We start from the raw sequence: 16444 nt of genomic DNA, 5'->3' as shown, positions 1-16444 counted from the left end.
ATGCACATCTCGGGGAGATGGTATCGTCATTCGGACAAATGCTTACAGCTGATTGGAAGGAAGCAAAACTAGAATCCTGGATCATGCAAAGAAGCAGGAAGTGATAGGAGAACCCTATCCATGGAAAAATGTGGGCAACTGCTAGTGTAGAAATTTTGTCTCTCTCTTTACTCTCATCTAGTGATCCATCTGGATTCAGTCTACCCAAATCTACCAGCTTCAAATCAATAGTTTCCCCTACTGATCAGTGTTTGTATACATAGAGAGAAAGAAAGATAGACAGGCACAGACACAGAGAATACACAGAGAGAAAGAGAATTAGGTAGGTAAATGCTAGAGAGGTAAGTATGCATGGTAAGAATGTCATTGAATGATGGGCAACCTTTGACTGAGTGGCCCCAAAAAGGTGTATTCAACACGGACCAAAATGGAGCAAATCAAGAAATAGAAGCAACCAAGGCTAGCATCAGCTCTGAGGAAACTCTCAGCTCCGTGTCCCGTGATTGGCCATCTCCACTGGTGTCAGAATTTATTTGGTGACAGTAAGCAGGATCATCTTTCCAGCTACAATCTGCTGCTGGGTCTCCAAAAGTGCTCTGACAAAGAACAATTATACATTATATTGTACAGAAAACTATTAACAATTAATATAACTACATTGACATATAGTAGAAATACACCAAGGGGAGGAAGAGTGGGGTAAAAGGAAGAGGGGTAGAGAGGGCGGGAGAGAGGATGGGAGGGAGGGTGAGAAGGAAGGGAGGGAGTGGACTGGGAGAGAGGAGTGGTAGAGAGGGAGGGGAAGTAGGGTAGAGGGGAATGGTGGAGGAAAGATAGTAAGTTGGAGGGGGGCGGAAGAAAGAGGTGTATGGAGAGCGGAAGAGGTATATTGGGTTTCTATTTGAGTTTGAGTTTTATTTTATTTATATTTCTGGGGGTATTGCTGACAAGAGGAACTGCTGTGATTATTGTTTAATGTTGTATGGCCCCGGTTATGCACAGTATATATGTGACTGTATGAAAATGAAAAATGGAAAATAAAAACATTTTAACAATTGAAAAAAAAACAATTAATATAACTGTGAAAAAGACAAGAAATATCTTTATGCTACTCTTACTTGGACATTAGACATGCAAATATACATTTTAATTGTATGAAAGTTCATAGTTCTGGAAAAGTAGGGTATATCCTTTTGGGCATTGAGCAGTCCATATGAAATCTTGCTAGTAGGGCCTTGAACTGTATTGGGTACAGACTCGGAACATAGGGACTCAGTCTCCATGTTAAATTTTATGCAGCTCTGGTTCAATGTTTATCATCTTTTCTGCATGTTGTACAATGTCATTTGAGAGAAGTGTCTGGGGGGAGGGGGGAACCACCCAGGGCACATTGAGAAAATATGAATCTTAATTTTTGTAGTATCCTGCAGTTGCCTATTGCCCCTCCATCCTCCTCTTTTACATGATGAATACAAGGGCTGTTTCCCCCCCCCCCCCGAGAATCAATAATTTCCAGTCAAGTTTCTTTTTGATGTCAATACAATATAGTTTGCTTTTAATTGCTTTCTTGTTTGCATGTAGAGTAGCTTTTAAAACTTTTCAGAATGAATTGCCACGTGGTTCCTGGATAGGTATAAATAATTACATTATAAGTATAAGTATAAGTAGTTTATTTATATGCCGCCCTTTTCCCTGGGGGGACTCAGGGCGGCTCACAATTCGGAAGGAAGGGAGGACAAACAGATTAAACACATAAGACAGTACATCATTAAAAGCACAACATTCATACAATTCGGGTGGGTTGCGGTCTTTAACTCCAGGCCTGACGGGACAGCCAGGTTTTAAGGGCTATGCGGAAGGTCTGGAGGGTGGTGAGGGTACGAATCTCCATGGGGAGATCGTTCCATAGGGTCGGAGCTGCCACCAAGAAGGCTCTCCTCCGCGTGGTTGCCAGCAGATGGAACTCGGAGGAGGCCTAATCTATGGGATCTAATTGGTCGAGTGGAGGTAATTGGCAGTAGGCGGTCTCTCAAGTACCCAGTACATTAGCATTGATCAAGCTCCCTCCTTCCTTTTTCAGTTTCTGCTTTAAAAATTTGCCTACTTTTGGCAGTAGCTTTGGGGGTTTTGTACATTTAAATGACATTTGGTTCCTTCATTCGCTGATCAAACCTGCATCCCATTATCTATACTTCTGGTATAAGATGTGATCTTATTGTGTTTAATCTGTCCCAGGGAAATTCCACTCAAGTTCTGATTCTATGACATTTGGGCAACCTTATATAGACCCTTAAAGTGGGCTAAGGCTGATTTTCCATCGGCAGGGATATGTTGCTATAGCTTTCCATGTGAAACTCTGCCCCTGTTCCCAATATCTGAAGTGGTATAGGTCCAGGAGAAGAATTTCTATTACACTTAGAAATACAGCACTGGAAAGCAAGTTAAGGGACGGGGGAGGGAGATGCTTAACGGCCCGAGGGACGGGCGGGCATCTGATAAAAAGCCAGGGTGAGGTTGGCTGTATGGATGGTGGCAAGCCCTCCAGTTCCGTGTCAACTTGAGCACAAATGATGCTCTGACACGCTATTTCACAGCAGGGCGCGTTTCACTTCGCCACGAAGGCGTAATTCGCGGGTTTCGAAGATCATCAAGCAGAGATTAAAACGGGGACCCGTTCCAGTCGCCGGGACTCATCCAGATTTAAAGCAGTTTCTGCCCAAGGGACCGAACTGGATCCCAAAGGGGTCGATTGTGATCAAGGCGGGATTCCGTCTCTCAAACGTCAGCCTGACCGAGAGGCAGCCAAGCCCCCCGAATAGCCCAGCGGCCTCTCCCTGCGCCTGGATGAGAGCGGATCGGCGGTTCCCGAAGCCTCCTCCTGGAGATCCGTGGAGCCTTCACGGCGCGCCCAGTATCGCTCCAAGCTCTCGGGTCTGTCGCTCGTTTAAGCAGCGGCCTGGGCGAACGGCGAGCCGCATTTTGGCCCTCGGCTCTCCGGCGTGGTTTCAAGGAGCCCCTTATCCTACTTTGTCGCGCGGAGAGGTTGCTGGACGAGAAAACCACGAGCAAGAAGGTCCGCGGTCAAAAAAGTCAAGATGGCCACCCGATGGCTACCATTGGGGCTCCGCCCGTTTTAAAAAAGCGGGAAGGGATCCGATGCGCCGTCGCGGCCGCCATTTTGACTTTTTTGAGCACTTTGTACGGACATCCCGCTCAGCAGCCCTTTTGTTCAGCTTTGGTCCGAAAAGCAGAGGGATCCATCCGGAGACCGGCTTCTCTTTGCTGGGCTGGCCTCCGCGGGTGGAAGCCGCTGGGCGAGGCGTTTATAGTACACAAAACGCCTGTTTTCGCTTCGAGATAATCATTATTTAAAGTCAATCTAGGCCGGGGATCGCTGTCTTTTTACTGTGTTTGTTTTGTATTTATGGAACAACCTCGTTTTCCTTTCCATCCGCTACGTCTCCCTTGCCACTTCGTTTTGGGTTACACACAGATTTCTCCCTTCCTCCACCCCCTCTCCGTCTTGTCGCTTGTTCAATCGTTTACAAAACGGGCGATGGCGGGAGGCGGCTGGAAAAAGAGACGAAAAGGATTGGGAAGGAGAAAAGAGCGACTGGGGTGTGGGGGGGGGGGGAGAGAAGGGAGGGGGAAAGAGACACCCTGGCCCAGCCTCGACCTTTTGCATCCTTCTCTACAGGTGCTTTAGCAACAGAAGGGCAGACGCCGAGCAATTGGCGGGCGTGGGGGGAGGAGGGAAGAGAGGAAGGAGAACCCCATTCATGGCACATTTTTGGGAGGATTAGTGCAACTTGAACCCGGGGAAGACACTGCCGGGACGCTTTCTCTATCAAATCGAAGATGCTGACCGTCGGGAAGCTCTTGGTACAATAAACGGAGGATAAAGCTCGCTCTCTCCGGAAGAATGTAACGGGAGAATTATGACTCGAAGGTGCTTTTTCAAGAGGCAACTGGTCTTTCTAGTTTTTCTTTGAAGGCGTTTCGTTTCTGATCCCAGAAGTGTCTTCAGCTCTGATACCATCCAAGAAGCTTCTTGGATGAGAAGCGAAATGTCTCTTCAAAGAAAAACCAGAAAGTCCAGTTGCCTCTTGAAAAAGCACCTTTGGGACAACCATGACCTGGATGACTGATAATCTCCATAGACATTTAGCTCTGCACTTTGGGAGAATGGTGGGTTACAACAAGGAGGTGGTGGTGGGATTTACTTTGTGTCCAGGGTTAGGCACGCCCCGTCCGGCGAAAGCGATGCAAGAAGACAAGGGCAAAAAAGGCAGGAGGCTGCGGTCTTTTTCCGAAGGGGGATTAGCATTGTGACGTCATGTCAGCGAAGGGCTCCCGGGTGCTCTTGAGTCTATGGTTGGTGGAGACACCTGCGTCGATCCACAGCGATCTAGTTCTGCCTTTCTCTATATATATATACAGGAATTCCTCCAAGATCTTCCCTACTAGTTACTTATAGCATCCTGTGAACTTTCCTTGCCATCTTTTCTAGGTAATTCCAAGTCAGCCTCCTCTGATCCTAGGCCCTCCGGATGCTTTGACCAACAGTGCCCATGAGTCCCAGACACTGAGAATTGCAGCCCAACATCTGGAAGGTCTCAAATTGAGGAAAATTGATAAAGGAGGCAAGGAACTTCAGAGCCATCAATTTTTTAATTAAACGACCAGAAAACAAGGTTTGTGTAATCCTTGTCCAGTTTTTCAAAAAACGGGTTTTCACTAGTCCGAGCCTTGCGTAGTTGCCTAGGGCAGATTGTAGCAAATATATATATACACGCGTGGTTTATACCGGGAAAAACGGACCTTGCCTCCTGTTGACACTGTTAACAGAAAAAGGTATATTAAAAAATCTCAACGCACAAGCCTCTCCAGAGGGTCAATTGCGCAGTTAACATACCGATCGGAAAATGTTTGTTCCATAAACTAGAAAGATTATATCGAGTAGCTGAGTTTAGGCGAAGTTTCCCTGGCGTTTGTTTGCATGTATATATGACCCTAGAAAAATAGACATAAATGCATAAAGGAATATAAACAACTCATGTGTTGTGGGAATAAAACTCTCTGGGAAAAAAGACTATAATTTTGCTGATAGAAAACATCGTTTTATTTTTGTCATAAGACTATTTTATGTATAATTTGTTCATAACAACTCTTGGCAAGGTTGATTTCTTCTAAATGGCTCGATTAAGGCAATTCCTATAACTCACAGCCAGAATGAGGCGGTTTTCTTCCAATATCTCCTCTCTTCCATGAAGACGAATTGATAGGCGGAAATTTAATACACTTGAAATCGGTCTCGTGTTTGCTAAACGAAATATTAATGAAATAACCCTTAAAGTAGCAAGAAAAGTGAAAAGGGACACAGCAAGTCATTTTCTTTCATAAATTATTACTGTCCTCACAGTAAATTTTGTGTGGCATTCAGACTGAGTGGATTTGCCTGGGATTAAGATCCGTTTAACACAATCGTTTTTGCGTACCACTTGTATAAGTTTTAGCGGAAATACAATTTCTATTATTTCCACCTAAATTTCGCCTAACGGAAGGGCATTTCGGTTGCCGCTAATAATCCAAGGACGATGGAAAGTAAGGATAGTTTAATAAGAATTAGGTTTAGTGAGATTTAAGTATATCCGAGAGCATGTTTTTTTTTACAAAAGGAAAATAAAGGGATTTATTGCAGTAAGATATAGAACATAATATTATTTCTGAAGTTTATAACCGCAGAATAATAGCAAATGTCAAAGAATCCTCTTTAGATCCCTCGGCGATATCACAACCGATTTTCGGGGAATTTAGACCCATTCTAGAGGATTTATGGTTAGAGAAGATGTATTTAGCTCTTTTTTTTTTTTTTACTCATAAGGAACACGGTTGCCTCCGCAACAATATTTATCCCCGCAGGTCTGCTTTCGTAGCTGTTAACTTTCTTTTCGGTCTTGGGTTACCAACATAGTCTTTTACACATAACTCATTTTTTCTGCGGAGGCTGGTAAATAAAAGGTGATCTCGCCAAGCGGATTGGGGGGGGGGGGGAGAAACAGCTGCCGAGACGCTGGCAAGAACCTCCGAAGAGGCGGAGCGTCGAAGAGGTGGGGACATCTGGAATTTCCTCGCAGCCAATCTGCGAGCCTTGGGCCCAACCACTCACCAATTGGTGGGTCGATCGGGCGGGTGTTCGCGTCCTGGGACCGATCATATAGGGAGGGACGTCCAGAGTCTAGAAACAGGCAGGCGTTGTGGTTGCTGCCGCTGGCGAGCTTTGCCTTCCTCTACGCCCTGAGCGCCTGCGTTTGCGGGGTTGGGCTGCTTCTGTGGGTCCCCTCTAGAGGAATCGCCCCTATCCACGGCTCAGAGGCGGCAGGAGACGGGCCGAGGCTTTGGGCAGGCTGAAGTCACTTCGCCTCTAGCCGACTCTCGGCGCGCTCCGCCTTCGCCAGGTCCGGGGACCGGACGGGACTGAATGCGATTATTGCGCGCCTCTGCAGCCCCCTCGGACGCTTGGTTGTGGTGAGTAGCTCTGGAGAGGTCGGGGGCTGGAGAGCCCGGGAGGGGGGAGGTTACGCGAAGCAGGAACGGGAGAGGAGCGGGGACTTTCCCCTGAGAAGTCCCCTCAGTTGGATTGTCTTGGATGGGCACCTTACAAGCGGGGGCCTTAACGGTCTCCTCTTCTACCCTCTTTCCAGGGTCTGAGAATATTGTCAGGGCAGTGGAAGAGACCCACAGTCCACTAAAAGGAAATACCGGTGAATTCTAGTCGCTTTGGGACGCCCTTGCATTTAAAACCAGCACTAAAACGCCGAGGGATTAAAAAAACAACAGCATTTTATTGCCCAGAATCGAAATGTAACTTTACTTTTAGCACTAAGGCCGTACTTAATACAGGGCACTTATTCTGAAAGGTAGCGGTTTTGCAAACATGGAAGATCACTACAGGCAAATAAGGCTGTGTAATAAGCCATACATTCAGACACCTTGACCAGTTGGATTACAACTCCTGTCAAACCTAATCCCAACGGCAAGACACAAGGTGTTTTCTAGTTACGTGTATCTAGTTTGCATGTAAGCAAATTGAACTTCCACATCGATAGACCATCCTGAGACCCCCTGTGCTGTATTCAGTGACCCAAGTAATCTCTTTTGAAGAGAGGAACAGGGTGTTCCTATGGGTCAATTGATCTTTAGACTGGAAAATGGCACAAAAAAAGCTTTCAGTGGTTGAAAGAAAACAATGAAGGTCATGCTCCTGACACAAACCTCTGGCTAAAGTACTTTTGCTGTGAGGAATGTATAAGGTATAGTTTACATTTACATGTAACTTAAGTAATAAAGATGAATTACGTCTTCGGCTAAATCCATTCTCCTTTATTATTTATCATTCTGTATTGATATACACTAGAATAGAAATAAGGTTAGATGCCAAAGTAATTCACCAGCCAACAAATCATGGATGCATTGGTTAGACTCAGATTTCCCAAAGCCATAATGTAGCTTGTATGCATTGGACTTAGTGTGTGGTGAGAACGAGTCAACAAATGAAAGTTATTGTGGTATTTTACTCATGCTTCTAGTCAAATTTATCTGGTTTTATTTATTTCATTTGTATTTGAAGGGAAATATGCAATCATAAGGAGCCATAAAGCAGGTTATACTTCCATAAAATTACATTTCTAGATAACCAACTAGGATTGAAGCTTTAAACAGACAACTTCATATTTGCTATTTTTTCTGACCTGCATTTTAAAGGAAGGGGATACCTTTCTCTAGGTGCAGGAACTATGAACATTATATCCAAATATACATTTAAAAATATGAGACATACAATGGAAACAAAGAGAATATGTACAGAAGATCCTAGCAAGTCAGAATTGTCTAAGTGGAATTTTTAAAATTAAATCTCCCAAAGCCAGCCTTATGGCCCACAGTAATGCAAATTCTGAATTTCTAGAGGCAGATTACAAGAGAATATCCTGCAATCATGGCTTGTTTGGAGACAGCCCCCACCCCACCTTGCATGTTGGGCTTTTGACATTTCTTAATCTATGGCAATTTATACTATCGACTAATGTGCTAAAAAAACCCTGCAACGAAGCCCAACTTTATATTGCTTTTAGGTTGATATAGATCTCTCTCAGAAGTTTTTAAAAGGTGTTTTTGGATAGGCTTAGGAAATATCTTGGTATAGTATGGGCCACACATCCAAATAAAATCATTTGTTTAGTTTTACTTACTGTTGAATGCCTTGCATGAAAATGACAGTTGTGTTTAATTCACTTATAAAGCCACTTTATAAGGCCTAGAATATTCCTGCATAACATTAAACTACAGTAAATACATTCGTATGTCAGGCTAAAAGGAAAGCAAATGCACACCATAAAGATGTGTGAATTAAGACCAATGCTTACCTTTTTCACAAGGGGGAGACAGCAAAGCTCTAAACTCTCTTGAGTTCATAGAGACATGAATCTGGCCACAATCTTTCTGGTTAATGGAAGGGGGACTTTCTACCTTTCACTAAAGAAAAGCTCTGGTCTGATCTTAAAATTGTGCCTCATCCTTTCCTTCCGTCTATTTGACAGCAAAGTAGAACACACCTTATTGACCCCACACTCTATGAAGCTTCTTTATTACCACAGGGATAGAGACGGGAAATGCAATGATGGTGGGTGAGCTTTCCATATCATGCCAAGCTATAAGGAGATTTTTAACATGTTTTGTGACCGCAGCCAGTTATGATTTATTCACTAAACCCTATTTAATAAACAGAGTGCCCTATGAAAACTAGATCACTATAAAAATGAAAAGGAGCACTTCTTTTTTTTTAAAAAAACGCCAGATTAAACCCAATTGCGATTTTTTTTCTTCCCCTGCATTTCATCTGGCCTTGTTCCTTGAAGGCGCACTAAACCTTCCTGGGCAATAAGGGTGGAGGTGAGCAGGGCAAAAGCATCGCGTTTGCAGGGAAGCCTTTCTAGAGAATTGCCAGCTTTATTGCCCAACCCCGCTACCTTCTTTCTGAATGTATCTCACTACAATTCCCATCGCGGTCCTCATTTGGGATGGTAGGAGTTGCAAATCCAAGGCACCCACCCCCCTCTCCCGCTTTTCCATCTGGAGCGAGGGAGAGTCAAGAAGCGTCGCGTTTTCATTTGTAAAGCCTCCGCCACACTCGGGCCTTGAGCGCTGCTGGGGCGCGGGAGGGGGGGGAGGACGGCCGGCGTCCGAGCTAAGGAATCGAAATCCCATCTTCGCGGCGTGGGTACAATTTGTGCAAGCATGACAGGAAAACTAAGGACAACCTCCCGTCTCCCCCTCACCAGCCGTCCAACCCCCCCTCCCCCAAGGAGACCCTTCCACCGGGTTAAGTCCCCGAGAAGTGGCGTGCGTTCCGCCCCACTCTCCGCGGATACTTAAATCAGCAGTGGCCCTTGCCGATTTCCATTCCCCCTACCCCGACGGGTCTAGGCCAAGTAGCCTCGTCAATCTGGCGAGGAAAAGGCAGGCGGCTGGAGATGGGCGGGAGGGGCAGGCAGGCCAGATCGCGGCTCTAATGCGAGGCCGCCGCGCCTCTTCTCCCCCTCCCTCCCTCTTTCTCTCGTGCAGGAAGCGAGCTGGAGGAGAAGGCGGGAGCCGCGGGGCGCGAGCCATGGCTGAGGGGCAGCAGGTGGGACCCGCCGCCGACGCCTGGGAAATCGACGTGGAGAGCCTGGAAGAGCCCGAGCAGCCGCCGCGTGCGCCTTCCTTACAGGCCGCCGGAGACGACGACGAGGAAGACGACAACCAGGGTGACGACGACGATGACGGCGAAGAAGACGAAGAGGAAGCCGGGGCAGCAGGCGGTTGCCTTCTCCGGTTGCCTGGGCTGCCTCAGCCGCAGCTTGTCTCGCCGTCGCCGTCGGCGGAGGAAGGAGGCGTAGGCGGCGGGGAGCAGCCGGTCCGCAAGCTTAGCCGCACACCCAAGTGCGCGCGCTGCCGCAACCACGGCGTGGTTTCCTGCCTGAAAGGCCACAAGCGCTTCTGCCGCTGGCGGGACTGCCAGTGTGCCAACTGCCTGCTGGTGGTGGAGCGGCAGCGCGTGATGGCCGCCCAGGTGGCGCTTCGCAGGCAGCAGGCCACCGAGGTAAGGGCCGGCCTCGCCCGTCCTCCCGTCCCTGGGAGACAGGCTCTTCTTGGCTTCCCCGGGATGATTCCGCCCTCCGCTCTCCGGGCGAGGCTCTCCCGTCACCCCCATCCTCTCCTGTCTTGTTTTCCCTCCGCGGGAAAAAAAAAACCTGGTCTGGGAGGCGGAGCGTTTTCTTAAGGGGCCCGCCCGCGCATGCTACCCTCGCCCGTGAAGGCGGCTTTTTCTCGGAGGTTTTGCTCGTTCCTGCTCCGTAGATTTTCAGGTGCCCCCAGACGTTGCCCGGGTTTGAGCCGGGGGGAGCTGATCTTTCGAGGAAAAGGTGTCGGTGGGCCTGAGGGCGGCGGCCGCGGAATCGAACCGGTCTCTTTTTTGATGAAGGGACAAGTGCGAAGCCCCCAACGACTCTCTGAGGCGCCGCCCCGGGACGGTGCGGGCAGCTGCGTTGGGACAGGGAATCCTCCAGGACCAGAGCGGCTTCAATAATAATAATCGCTTTCTGGAACTGGACTGGAGCACCTTTTTCCTTCCCAAAGGAAAAATAATAGAATAATACAAAAATAAAATAATAAAAATACATTTATTTTAATGGGCCTCAACTGACTGCTTGGATTTAAACTGGCTACAAGGTGCCGATGCTGTTAGTTGGCCTAACCTAACAGTTTTGTGAGACTGATTTAGCTTCGACCCAAGTATTTTAATTTGGATTTTTGTGGAAGAGTAGGTTCTGAATTCCAATGGAATTTATTCTCAGCTTGAGTTGCAACCTCTCTTCCGATTTACCTGTTTTCCCTGGCTTCCTGAAAGCATTGAATATAAGGTCTTACAATTTGCTAGGGGGGGCACATTGAATCCAGACTGTAACAAATATACCCAAATAGACATTTCCCCAGACAGTCTTTTCTTTCTATTATTTCCTCAGCTTTAAGACTTAAGATATCAGAAGCTAAGGTTTTAAAAAGAAAACACATATGGATTTCAACCGCATATAAAGTCAATTTTAATTTAGACCAAGAGTTTTTGTTAAAGGAACATTTCTGTCACATAGTGTTTAAAGGACTGTATCACACTTTTAAGGTTTTCCTTTTAAACAAGTAGTATAAAATATGTTAGAAAATGCATTTTACTTTTTCAACCTCATAGTATGGTATGGTATGCATTTTGGCAATTTCTTCCTAATCATTCCTAATCAAAATCAAAATGTATTTTGCATATTTTAGCCAAAGCTAAAGATATTTAATATATTTGATTTGATTGAAAGAATTAATTATATTTCTCCTTTGCTATTGGCTGCTGTCTATATTTGGGAGCTTGGAATAAAACTATACAGTATAACTTGTTTAAAACTTTGAGCCAATTGTTTAGAAGTTAAATTCCTAATATATTTAAAGTCAAGGAATTCATTAAAATGAGAATATGTTTAACTTGATTAATTAACCCATTTTCTGAGTTTGCATAGTGCATTGAACTATAGTCAAATGGCTAAACAAAACTTATGAAGAGATATAAATGCAGCTGCTAAATTGGTTTAAAAATGTGGTGAAACCCCAGTCTCTTTCTAGTCTCTTAATTCAGGGAATATGAAGAGTACTGGCTTTTTTTTCTAAAACTGCAACCTCAGAAATTGATGCTGCTGGGAATAATATGAGTATATATAATTTATAAAGTTTCTCTGACTTCTTTTTCCCCTCCATGTTTCTCTACTAGGATAAGAAGGGACATACAGGGAAACAGGCTAATTTTGAGCGCAGAACAGTGTACCAGAGACATGTTCGGACGCCTAGTTTGTTGGCTAAAAGCATTTTAGAAGGTAATAATTCTTAGCACTTTGAAGTTGCCTGTCTTTATATAATTTCAGAATTATTTTTGACTAGTTTGTTAATATATAAACATCTTACGTCTGTCAGTTTGATAATAAAAAGACTAAGAAAATTAGACAATTGTAAACGCTCATGGACCCTGGTTCACTACAAATCTCAGTAGCCTTTGAACAAAATCATCTTATTAGATTGTGATTTGTGCACTTTAATTCTGTTATAAAAAATAGAAGATGCTTTCTTAGAAATGAATTGGTAACAGTGTTATAGCCAGTAACTGAATTATAATTTCTGGCAAGTGTGTTAAGGACTAGATTAGATTATGCGAAGAAGTACACAGTCTACGTACCTTGTTATTTGAGGATTTTAAAAATAGCTAATATCATATGGAAATTCCCTTTCCATCTCTTAAAAGGAATAGTCAGATTAAATTAGGAAAAATAAAGTATAGAGTAGTTGCAGTGAACAAATTCTTTTTAATTCCAACTTTCTCTTCATTTTTTAATCTGTATTCAAATAATTGCTGATTAAAAAGATAAAGTGATATTTTGAGAAGTTAAATTAGTATTTCTCTGTCAAAAGCATATATAACGTATCCTAGGAAAATTATATATTAAATAGTTAATTATAATTGAATAGTATTACCTTTTTGAAAGTATTCATAGTGGAGTTCTTTTGCTTCCTAAATACAGTAATCCTATTATTTTATTTAGTATTTAATATAGATTTAGTAAATCTAAGTCTAGTGTTGAGAAAATTAATTTAGTAATAGAAGCAATCCATTTTTATTCAAGCTAGTGACATCTTGCACTGCAGCTTTATACCATATATAAATGTTTTATTTGGGTGAAAATCCCATTACATTATTCATGGTTTTGAGCAATTATGCTTAATGGGCTTGTGGAAATGTGTGTATAATAGGAAATTCTCCCCTGCTATAAACTTATTTGGGATTATGTCTCACTGAACTCAATAAGGCATATACTATATTTGAGAAGTAATGTTCACCATAGAACTGTTCTGTTGTAGTAAACTGAACCTTACAAATCAGTTATTAAAATTTTCTATGAGTTGACTTTGATTCCTGGTGACTTCATTTATCTGTCCTTATTTTTCTAAACAATAATATGGAAATTGTTTGCCCTTGCCTTCTTCCAAAATAGATATCTGATCTAGTCAAAATTTCTGAAATTTCATAAATTTGCTGTTGTGAAAGTTTATTATTCTTTGTCATGCTGACAAGCAGTACTTATTTCTGAGCAAATAAATACTTGAGTTACACCTCTCATGATGTCATTAGTGGGATATTAATCAAGAGTTGTAGGCCATGCTATAAGAATCTCCCCAGTTTTTCTTTACACCTTTCCCCCAGTATTGGTAACACACTACCATGGGTATAAAATGATTTTTTTAAAAATTATTTGCTTTTTTCTAATCACCAGAAAATACTAAGATGTGGACAGATTTGAAGGACAGTTCAATTTTTAGGTTTATGGGTTGACACTAAAGATATCTCAAAGAGAATGATCATTGGTGAACTTGAGGAAGAGATGGTATTACTACTGCGTGTAAAGCAAGCATAATGACCACAAGGAATAAAATTCAGAATCTTAAGGAATGAGCTTCTGAAAGTTTTCAGACTAGTTGCTTTTTTCAGTTTTCAAGACATCTCAGAAATTCAGAATATTGTTTTCAACTCATCACCATTTACTCAAAATGATTCAATAAATAGATCCCAACTTCTATTTTTATATGCAGTTTTAATCCTATGTTTTTTTGAATGGTGGCTGTGGCTGATAACATTTATTTTATGTGAAATGAGGACCGTAAGTCAGAGCTGCAAATACCATAATATTGGAGAGTAAAATCCATTGGCTTTACTTAAGCTTTATTTCCAGCTAAATGAAATAGGTCTGTCATCTAACTATACAAAGTGATTTCTTTATATTTCTTCTTTTTCTTTTGGTTCAGTTTCTACATTCTTGCAAGGATACTTTCCTTGTAGGAGTAGAAACATTCTTATGCTTCATGCTACCTTTTCTGATTTGTCTTAACTTTCTTTCTCTTTTCTCCTAGTACTCCTTGGATTTTATCTTTACCTCTGTGTACGTAGTGGTTCACCTTTAGAGAATAGAAATGCATCAGTTGTAGGTATAGAGATCTTTCAAAATCATTTGATAAGTATCATGATAAAGAAACGTTAATGTAGTGAAATGGGGGTATAAAACTGATTTATGGGCTAATTATTATTGTGATGCTTCATTGTGATGAATGGTGATGCTTCATTGCATGTGGTGAAAGTAATTAGTAGTTGGAGGCAAAAATCACTATGCTCCTTGCACTTTTTTTGCATCTTATCAAAAGGACAACTTGTACATCTATAAATAGACGTCTAAACATCTGATGCAAAGGTTGATCATAAACCTTGGTAGGTGATTAGCAAGTTTTGCTTTCGGTGTCAACTGAGAGGCAGAATAAAGAGGGGAAATCATTCAGGTTCTTATTCCTCAAATTTGAAGTTACCTGTTAAGGGTAAGAAAGCACTGTGTAACCAAAGTGCCATACTCTAAAACATTATCTTCAAGGTCATCAGTGTTCGGGCAGGGAAAGACCATGTTCTTTTACAGTACATTAGCTCTCTCATCATTTTGCTCTTTTTACACTTTTCTAGTTATTAAAACAATTATTTTCTCCCCTCCAAGGTTATCGCCCCATTCCAGCAGAACCTTACCTTGGAGGGAATTCATCCTTGCCACCTCCTGTTAGCGACAGAATGAGAAAAAGACGGGCTTTTGCTGACAAAGAACTTGAGAACATAATGCTTGAACGGGAATATAAGGAACGAGAAATGATGGAAGCCACCCAGGCTGCCGCTTTCTTCCTGCCAAACCGGATGGTACATGGGCCCGAGTACAATTCTTATAAAAGTTTTAACCCTCATCAACTTGAAGCTTCCAGTAAGGAGTTTTGTGGTTTTCTGCCTACCTGCTTAGATCTGACTATGCAGTATTCAGGCTCAGGAAACATGGAACTGATCTCATCAAATTTGAGTGTGGCCACTACCTACAGGCAATATCCTTTACCCTCCAGATTCTTGGTGTGGCCAAAATGTGGCCCTCTCAATGATGCCCTTCTCTATCAGCAATGCCTTCTAAACGCTACTACAGTCCAGTCTCTTAAACCTGGAGTAGCTTGGGACAATAAAGCTTCCCATGGCCAGGATTTTCCCACCTCTGAACATGACATCACATTGTCAAAAATGAGAACACATTGCACCATCCTCATGTTCGGGAACTTGAGACACCGCAAAACGAACTCCAAAACATCTCTCGGGAGGCTCATGAGAGGTCAGCATTTTCATCTCCTAAGAGGACCTTTTCACAGATTTCTGGCAAAGATCCTACAGTTCATCAGGACCCGCCTCTCAACAAGATCAACAAAGAAAGCAACAAGCAGCATCTGCTACTGCCACCCTCATCCAAATATAGCCCATTCCATTCATTATTCCAGCAGACGCTTCATAGCAAATCAGGATCAGAGTTAAAAACCAGTTTTGATGAGGCATCCAAGAAATATAGAGAGTGTACCTTCAGAGAAAACCAAAAGTACAAATTCAGCATTGACAGATATGCAAAAGACTTTCTGGACACTAAACAAGTTGTAACAAAATTATCAACAAATGAACCATTACCATTTTCTGTTGAATCAATTCTTAAGCGACCCTCTTCAATGGTCACCAATGTTTCTCAGTAGGCTGAGAATGTGATCTTCCACACAAATCTATTGGCACTTAGAATTGAACTTAACCATATGTGCCTTTTGAATTCATTACAGAGTTCTTCTGCTTAGGCACTTTGTCCGCCATACACTTGAAAGGCGTTCTTCAGATTTTGTTGAAATTGATGTCCAATAAGCAGGTTTTGAACTACAACGCAGCACTAACATCAGTCATTTCCGACTGCTGAGATGCCCTTTTGGGGAATTGACTATTCTAAAATGTTAACAATTATTGATATACTGTCACTGCCTTTGCCACCCTAATTTTGGAAAAAACAGATGTAAAGGGGATTATTAAAATGTACATAGTATGCATGTTTTTATATGAAAATAAAATATTTAAATGTTTTGCAATTAAAATAATGCATTCTGTGAGGATTTTAAGAGTTATTAATACATACACACATGTATGCAAAATCTGCCCCAGTTGGTTGAATCTCTTCATTTCATCTCTGTTGCAATGACATGAATGCAGAATAATACTTTAGATTCATAATCATCAAATCGAGTCCAGGGGGAAAAAAGAACCATGCTCATTCACATTAATAGAAGTAAGGCCCCAGATGATTCAAGACTTGTCCATTTGACTGCTAGATTAATTACTCTGGATTGTATGCTTATTTCTTCTTGCAATATGGTTACTCATGACTTTTTAATAATTTATATGCAAAATGTAATGCATATGATACTTTCCTGGAATACTCACCAATGC

The 16444-nt window shown here is 42.7% G+C and overlaps 1 protein-coding gene across 1 annotated transcript; it reads left to right on the top strand.

Annotated features, from left to right (window-relative positions):
- The first annotated feature begins 9664 nt into the window (after positions 1-9664).
- Positions 9665-15708, top strand: DMRT2 (doublesex and mab-3 related transcription factor 2). Its single transcript, XM_032212566.1, is given in 4 exon segments — positions 9665-10138; positions 11846-11948; positions 14658-15212; positions 15215-15708. Coding segments are annotated over 4 exon segments (1626 nt in total).
- The last annotated feature ends 736 nt before the right edge of the window (positions 15709-16444 follow it).

This window comes from Thamnophis elegans, chromosome 3, assembly GCF_009769535.1.
Source record: "Thamnophis elegans isolate rThaEle1 chromosome 3, rThaEle1.pri, whole genome shotgun sequence".
In the NCBI taxonomy this organism is placed as follows: Eukaryota; Metazoa; Chordata; class Lepidosauria; order Squamata; family Colubridae; genus Thamnophis; species Thamnophis elegans.
Note: the sequence above shows the minus strand (reverse complement) of the source record. Positions and strands in the feature narration are given on the sequence as shown.